Consider the following 8374-nt stretch of genomic DNA (forward strand, 5'->3'; position numbering starts at 1 on the left):
ATGTCGTGTAGAGAGTGAAGGATAATATGAGGTCTGGAATCCACATCACACACACAGATGTTTAAGCCTCAGCAGCACAGAGTGGAACTCTGCCCTCCATCTATCATCCCTCTATCTACAGTATATACACCTCCCTCTGTCATCCCTCCATCCATTCACCCTATCCTCCCTCTGTCATCCTCATCCCTCCATCCATTCACCCTATCCTCCCTCCTCATCCCTCCATCCTCCATCCACTCACCCTATCATCTCTCTATCTACCGAGCCTATAGGGATGTCAGGGGTCAACCGGCTAGCCGGTTAGCCGACCGTTAAGAAATATCCGAGTATGCTTATCAGCTTTACGGTTAAGTTGCACAACATAAGTACAACATAAACATTACAGAGACTGTAGTTGTCACTGTACAATACTAATAATAACGGTTGTCATGTTGCACACATGCCTAAAATTGCTGTTATTTGCACCGCCAATCTTGTCACACTCCAGGCTGCATGAACAGCGCTCGGGCGCTGTTTTCTGCCCCCTCAATGTCCCAAAGTTCTCTGTTGTACTTCAATGGCTAGTTGGCTACAACAAGCTTTGCGGTAGTCAAAACTTAAGCGAGTGACAGTGAGACGAGATTAACACAACATGTCGACCGTATCAATGCAGAGACCTACTTGGCATTATTAAATCCTGGCCTGGAGGGAGAACGTTTACAGTCGCCGCCGCTTCCTCCTCCAGTCCTCCTCCTCCTCCAATCCGTCTCCCCACACTGGCACGGCTTACGGCTATCAAGTTAGCCATGTGCTATCGATGTTTGAGGGTTTTCTCATCAGTCAACAAACGGAACACGGTGACATGCATGCTGATCTTCCTTAATAATAAAAAAAGACTTAGCCCATGCGTCCAGTGGCTTTATAGCCATAGGCTGCTCAGATCTGGACTGGACTTATTTATGTTTTGCTTTTGGACTAGAACCGGCGGACCTCTGCACTGTAGACGTGCAGATGCATGCATGCAGATGCGATGCGTTGTTTATTGATGATTAAGCATACAACAATTTATTTATATTGTTAAATGTTGCTTTTTTGTTTGTCTTTTAAAAAGGAGCATAAATAAATGTATAACATTCGTCTACCAACTTTAATTATGTAGCCTATACATGCATATTACATTTGGGGTAGCCTATTAAAAAACAAAACAAAAACAACAACCGTTAATTAACCTCATCATCTCTCTATCTACACAACCTATCATCTGTCTATCATACATATCTACACCCTATCATCTCTCTATCTACACATCCTATCATCTGTCTATCATCCATATCTACACCCTATCATCATCTCTATCTACACATCCTATCATCTGTCTATCATACATCCATATCTACACCCTATCATCATCTCTATCTACACATCCTATCATCTGTCTATCATCCATATCTACACCCTATCATCATCTCTATCTACACAACCTATCATCTGTCTATCATACATCCATATCTACACCCTATCATCTCTATCTACACATCCTATCATCTGTCTATCATACATATCTACACCCTATCATCTCTATCTACACATCCTATCATCTGTCTATCATCCATATCTACACCCTATCATCTCTATCTACACAACCTATCATCTGTCTATCATACATCCATATCTACACCCTATCATCTCTATCTACACATCCTATCATCTGTCTATCATCCATATCTACACCCTATCATCTCTATCTACACATCCTATCATCTGTCTATCATCCATATCTACACCCTATCATCTCTATCTACACATCCTATCATCTGTCTATCATACATCCATATCTACACCCTATCATCTCTATCTACACAGCCTATCATCTGTCTATCATCCATATCTACACCCTATCATCTCTATCTACACAGCCTATCATCTGTCTATCATACATATCTACACCCTATCATCTCTATCTACACATCCTATCATCTGTCTATCATACATCCATATCTACACCCTATCATCTCTATCTACACATCCTATCATCTGTCTATCATACATCCATATCTACACCCTATCATCTCTATCTACACATCCTATCATCTGTCTATCATCCATATCTACACCCTATCATCTCTATCTACACATCCTATCATCTGTCTATCATCCATATCTACACCCTATCATCTCTATCTACACATCCTATCATCTGTCTATCATACATCCATATCTACACCCTATCATCTCTATCTACACATCCTATCATCTGTCTATCATCCATATCTACACCCTATCATCTCTATCTACACATCCTATCATCTGTCTATCATACATACATATCTACACCCTATCATCTCTATCTACACAACCTATCATCTGTCTATCATACATCCATATCTACACCCTATCATCTCTATCTACACATCCTATCATCTGTCTATCATCCATATCTACACCCTATCATCTCTATCTACACATCCTATCATCTGTCTATCATACATCCATATCTACACCCTATCATCATCTCTATCTACACAGCCTATCATCTGTCTATCATCCATATCTACACCCTATCATCTCTCTATCTACACATCCTATCATCTGTCTATCATACATCCATATCTACACCCTATCATCTCTATCTACACATCCTATCATCTGTCTATCATACATCCATATCTACACCCTATCACAGCCTATGGACGCTCTATATACCTTCTATCATCCCTCCATCTATACACCCCTTTATCATCCCTCCCACATCAGGGATCTCTATATTGACCAAATATGGGCTTTGCAGCAGGCATGTCCATATAAGGGCAAATTTGTCCAGACAAACTCACAGAGTAGATTATATAATATTTTTCTCTGATCTAGAAACCTTGTTCCTAACTGTGAACAATCAGTGAATATTGGTTGACTTGATATTACATTGATTCAGCTCTGTTTTTAAAGGAGAGTGGCAACCATTTTGACGTATTGAAATAGACAACCAGGGTCGCTATACGCTGCTGCTTTGATGTGATGATGGCGGTTGTTTTCCATCTACGGCCGATCATCTTTGATCAATAACTTTGTGATTACCACCCCTCCCCCGGGTTCTGGTCTGGGGGAGGTTATCGATCATCCTTCGTGCATGGTTCTGCCGCTGATATTTTTAATATAAATGCACTGACTGACTGACTCCATGGAATCCAAACGGGTCCAGATTCCTTCTGGGGTTCTGGACGACCTCTGCAGTCGGTTCATCCTGCACGTCCCCAGTGAGGAGAGGGACAACGCCATCCGGGTGTGCTTCCAGATCGAGCTGGCCCACTGGTTCTACCTGGACTTCTGCATGACGAACACGCCAGGCCTGCCTCGGTGTGGCATCCGGGACTTCGCCAAGGCCGTTTTCCAACACTGTCCGTTCCTGTTGCCTCATGGGCAAGATGTCCAGAAAGTCATCGAACAGTGGAAGGAATATAAGATGGGTGTCCCCACCTACGGCGCCATCATTTTAGACGAAACTCTAGAACACGTTTTGCTGGTTCAGGGATACTCTGCAAAGTCGTGGGGATTCCCCAAGGGGAAAGTCAACGAGGATGAGGCGCCGCACGACTGTGCCGTGCGAGAAGTTCTGGAGGAGACGAGCTTCGACATCAAAGATCGTATCTCTAAGGACGTGTTCATCGAGCATACAATCGCCGGCCAACTGGCCCGCCTCTACATTATACCCGGAGTGTCCAGGGACACCAAGTTCAACCCCAAAACCCGCAAGGAGATCAGGAACATCGAGTGGTTCCCCATTGAGCAGCTGCCTTGTCACCGGTACGACATGACGCCCAAATCCAAGCTGGGCTTGCCCCCTAACAAGTTCTTCATGGCCATTCCCTTCATACGGCCGCTGAGGGAGTGGATCGCCAGGCTGAAGGGCGAGGCTACCGACAGCGGCGACGACTTCCCCGGCAGCGCCGGAGCGACCTGCAAACCTTCGGAGAAAGCCCGGTCCAAACACAGACGGCCACAGCTTCCGGACGCGCTGCTGGGAGACGTGTGGGGCAAAGCCAGGCCGCAGAAGACCCTGCTGGGAGACGTGTGGGGCAAAGCCAGGCCGCAGAAGACCCTGCTGGGAGACATGTGGGGAAAAGCCAGGCCGCAGAAGACCCTGCTGGGACCGCTCAGCCAGTACGAGCTGAACGAGTGCATGAAAGCCAAGACTCCAAACATGAAAGGCAGTCGCAAGTCCCAAGATTCTCTGAGCCTGAAGAAAGGAGCCAATGGCAACGGGAAAGAAGAGCGCAAATTTCAACCCAGAAGACTACAGGACAACTTTGACAAAGAGGCGGTTTTCTGCAGTCCCACCGACGGCCACCTGGCACTGTACGACAACAACAGAGACTACGGGCAGCTGTTCTCGTCCCGATCGTTCCTCAACTTCAAGTTCGACTGGGAAGCCGTTCTGAAATGTTTTGACCCGTTATGATCGCCGCACCGCAGATGGAACGTCCGCGCTAGCTTGATTGGTGTCGGCTGCTTTTTGGTGTTTTTTTTAACGCCATTGCTCCGAGGAAGCGGGCCCAAATAGAACAGTGAATCTCAACATTTTTTTTCTTTTTACTTTTTCAAAGACCGCCACTTTGATATGCATTGGGCCACGGACATCCATTCGATCCCCAATCTACAATGTAAAGTCCTCATGGTTAATGGTTCGTGGAACACACTCAGAGTTACAGAGCCGTACGGACCGTTGATCTAGAAGAGGGTGTGTCTGTCTCTGTCCAGCTAATCTTGCGAACCACTTTACTGAATATTTTTCGTATCTCATATTTGTGTGTGTGTCACATTGTCGGAATTCATAATGTAAGATCTACTGTCCCGCCTTCACTCCATATTTGGGCAAGACTGACCTGACCAATATATGACATCATCATGCGTATGACGTCAGACAGAGATCCACCCTCCAGAGAAGCCATGCCGTCGTTAAACCTCGTGCAAATAACATGCATTTTAAAACTGCTTTTAATATTTAATAATCATATTGTGATATGTCCCTCAAAGTTATTTCTAATGGTTTGAGCCTCAATCGCCACTCTGATATAACCAGGCCTTGTCAATTCTTTCTGGACTTTGAAAGCAGTTTTAGCTGCAGTACCACAATGTCCTGAGGTGGAGAGGGTGCTGATATGCAGATTATTTAATATTTGAGTCATTATAATACTCATGCTAGATAAAACCAGGCTTGTTTCCATTCCATGCCAGCTTGGAAAATCAACAATGATGGACATTGTAAACAAAGTGGAAATGCAAATTTGCAACTGAAGACTGAAGAAAAGGAGGAATTGTACAAAGTAGGGTGACATTGATGACATCACGATGAGGCCAAAATCAGTCGAGCTGTTTCTGAGAGCAATTTCCATTAAAACACCCATATGACATGAAGGCCTGATTGTTCAAAATTGGTTATTTGTGGGGATAAAAAACACACATGGGAGCCCCAAAAACACAAAAGAAATTGAAAAAGTTGAATTTTATGTTATAGGTCCTTTAATGATTTATATTTAATTGAAAATGTTACTTTTGTACGCAGGACATGATAATGATTGAAATAATACATCACACACGATGACAATAAGAACGACTACAAAAACAATAATAGATCTTTATAATTGTCCAATAATGGACAATATAAACAACAATGGATGAACAACAAAAGAAATACAACGATACAAAAACCAAAAAAAGAAAAAAAAATAGAAGAAAATAGACATCCAGCTGAGATGGAGATGACATAAGAGGAGGTACAGAGAGAAGACCCTGTAGTGTTGCCAGACCAGATGAGGGTCTGGTCTGGATGTGGAGGAATGTATCACCTTGCATGGCTCCCGCGCATTTAAGACATTCTACAATGAACGCATTCTGTGCTTTAGCTCTGGAAGCACTGTCTACCTCATTGGTTTTCAAACTTTCAAGGACCCCTCACAACTCTGAGAGTGTACAGATTCAACCAGGTCTATTTGGTTCCATCAGAGTTGCAGATCTGGGTCCATTTGGACTATACCGCATTGTCTGCTGTCTTTGAAAAAAAGATGAGACTTACGTATATATGTATTTGGCTATTCGCTAGTTTGTGGGAAGAATGACGCATGCTGAGAGACGTGGCAGTTCTCCCATTTTCCGGGAGGAGACGTTCTGTTGCTGTTTGCGTTGGTGAGAGGTACAGTAGTGTTTGCGTTGGTGAGAGGTACAGTAGTGTTTGCGTCGGTGAGAGGTACAGTAGTGTTTGCGTTGGTGAGAGGTACAGTAGTGTTTGCGTTGGTGAGAGGTACAGTAGTGTTTTGGTGTTATGAGGAGAGATAGTTGTGCCTCATATTTTATACATGAAGATCCACGGCAAACACAACGCTCTCCTCTCACTGTCTCTCTATGGGGCGACTTTTTCCTTGTTTTCCAACCTTTATTCTTCCCTCTCTCTCTCTCTCTCTCTCTCTCTCTCTCTCTTCCTTCCTTACTGGCAGTGTTTCCTGCCTTGTTTCTTAAAGAGGTCTGTCTCCAAATCCCCCCAAGGATATGTACCTTTCCTCCTCTTCTCTCTTTCTTTCTGCATCTCCATCCCTCAGCTTGATCCTCTCTCTCTCTCTCTCTCTCTCTCTCTCTCTCTCTCTCTCTCTCTCTCTCTCTCTCTCTCTCTCTCTCTCTCTCTCTCTCTTTCTGTTCCCTCTGCCGATCTCTTCCCCCTGCCAGCAGCCTGATCCGCTACCACTAAAACACACACACACACACACACGCACACGCACACGCACACGCACACACACACACACACACACACACACACACACACACACACACACACACACACACACACACACACACACACACACACACTGTGGGGATTTGGGGGGGGGGGGTAGTGCTGGAGGGAAATGAGATCAGATAAAGCTCCCTCTAGCTCCTCTCTGCTCTGGGCTCCTTTTCCTCTTTGATCCTGTCCTCCCTAAGCTCTGTCTGTCCTCTCTGTGTCCCTCTGTCTGTCCTCTCTGTGTCCCTCTGTCTGTCCTCTCTGTGTCCCTCTGTCTGTCCTCTCTGTGTCCCTCTGTCTGAGACCTGTGAGTCTCCTGGTCTGTCCTCTGTGTCCCTCTGTCTGAGTCCTGTGAGTCTCCTGGTCTGTCCTCTGTGTCCCTCTGTCTGTCCTCTCTGTGTCCCTCTGTCTGTCCTCTCTGTGTCCCTCTGTCTGTCCTCTCTGTGTCCCTCTGTCTGAGACCTGTGAGTCTCCTGGTCTGTCCTCTGTGTCCCTCTGTCTGTCCTCTCTGTGTCCCTCTGTCTGAGACCTGTGAGTCTCCTGGTCTGTCCTCTGTGTCCCTCTGTCTGAGACCTGTGAGTCTCCTGGTCTGTCCTCTCTGTGTCCCTCTGTCTGAGACCTGTGAGTCTCCTGGTCTGTCCTCTGTGTCCCTCTGTCTGAGACCTGTGAGTCTCCTGGTCTGTCCTCTTTGTGTCCCTCTGTCTGAGACCTTTGAGTCTCCTGGTCTGTCCTCTCTGTGTCCCTCTGTCTGAGACCTTTGAGTCTCCTGGTCTGTCCTCTCTGTGTCCCTCTGTCTGAGACCTGTGAGTCTCCTGTTCTGTCCTCTTTGTGTCCCTCTGTCTGAGACCTGTGTGTCTCCTGGTCTGTCCTCTGTGTCCCTCTGTCTGAGACCTGTGAGTCTCCTGGACTGTCTCCCTATCTCTTTATCTCTTATTTTTATTTGACAGTTGGTTATTTGCTGTGTGTGTGTGTGTGCACGTGTGTGTGTGCACGTGTGGGGCACGCACACACGCAGGGGCACATGTGTCTGTGTGTGTCCATCTATAGGTCAAGTCCATTTTCTCCCTCTGTAAAATCTCAAAGCACACTTTATGTCACAGTTAGCCTTGGGTAGAGTGTGCGTGCGTGCGTCCGTCCGTCTGTGCGTGCGTCCGTGCGTGTGTGTGAGTGAGTGAGCTGTGCACTACAACTGCAGAACAGCCCTGCTACGAGATTCTGACAATAAATAACACAGTGTAATGTGGTGTTGCTTGACTCACACTTTGATTGGAGTAGCATTGGAGTGGTGTTTTGGTGCGTTCCTCTTTCTTTCTCTCTCTTAGTCGGCTTAGTCATTTTGTTCTGAATAACGAGCTCCAAGCTGGTCCTCATTTGGAGCTCACATTCTGTGGGGAAGATAACTTTGCGGCCAGAAGAACACAACGCCTCATTTTAAGAACATTACACCGGTATGAAGGTACAACACCAGCACCGACGCTAAAATAAGTTCTCGCGGTCGAGGAAAATGGGGCCCATGGGATAGTGATTTCCTGGTATCACACAACTGTGTGTGTTTGTGTGTGTCTGTGCGTGCATGCGTGCGTGCGTGCGTGCTGTATGTGACCTTTGTTCTCATTGTTGCTACAAGAG

At 45.8% G+C, this 8374-nt stretch overlaps 1 protein-coding gene across 1 annotated transcript; it reads left to right on the forward strand.

The window, feature by feature from the left end:
- The first annotated feature begins 3140 nt into the window (after positions 1 to 3140).
- On the forward strand, positions 3141 to 4689 carry LOC310861263 (m7GpppN-mRNA hydrolase-like). Its single transcript, XM_083768659.1, has one exon. The coding sequence runs from the start codon at positions 3155 to 3157 to the stop codon at positions 4430 to 4432; it is 1278 nt and encodes a 425-aa protein (XP_083624785.1). The 5' UTR covers positions 3141 to 3154; the 3' UTR covers positions 4433 to 4689.
- The last annotated feature ends 3685 nt before the right edge of the window (positions 4690 to 8374 follow it).

This window comes from Protomyctophum parallelum, assembly GCF_964188405.1.
Source record: "Protomyctophum parallelum genome assembly, chromosome: 7".
Classification (NCBI taxonomy): Eukaryota; Metazoa; Chordata; class Actinopteri; order Myctophiformes; family Myctophidae; genus Protomyctophum; species Protomyctophum parallelum.

Coding starts and splice junctions, on each gene's coding strand:
- LOC310861263 (XM_083768659.1), top strand. CDS start 3,155: ATGGAATCCAAACGGGTCCAGATTCCTTCTGGGGTTCTGGACGACCTC.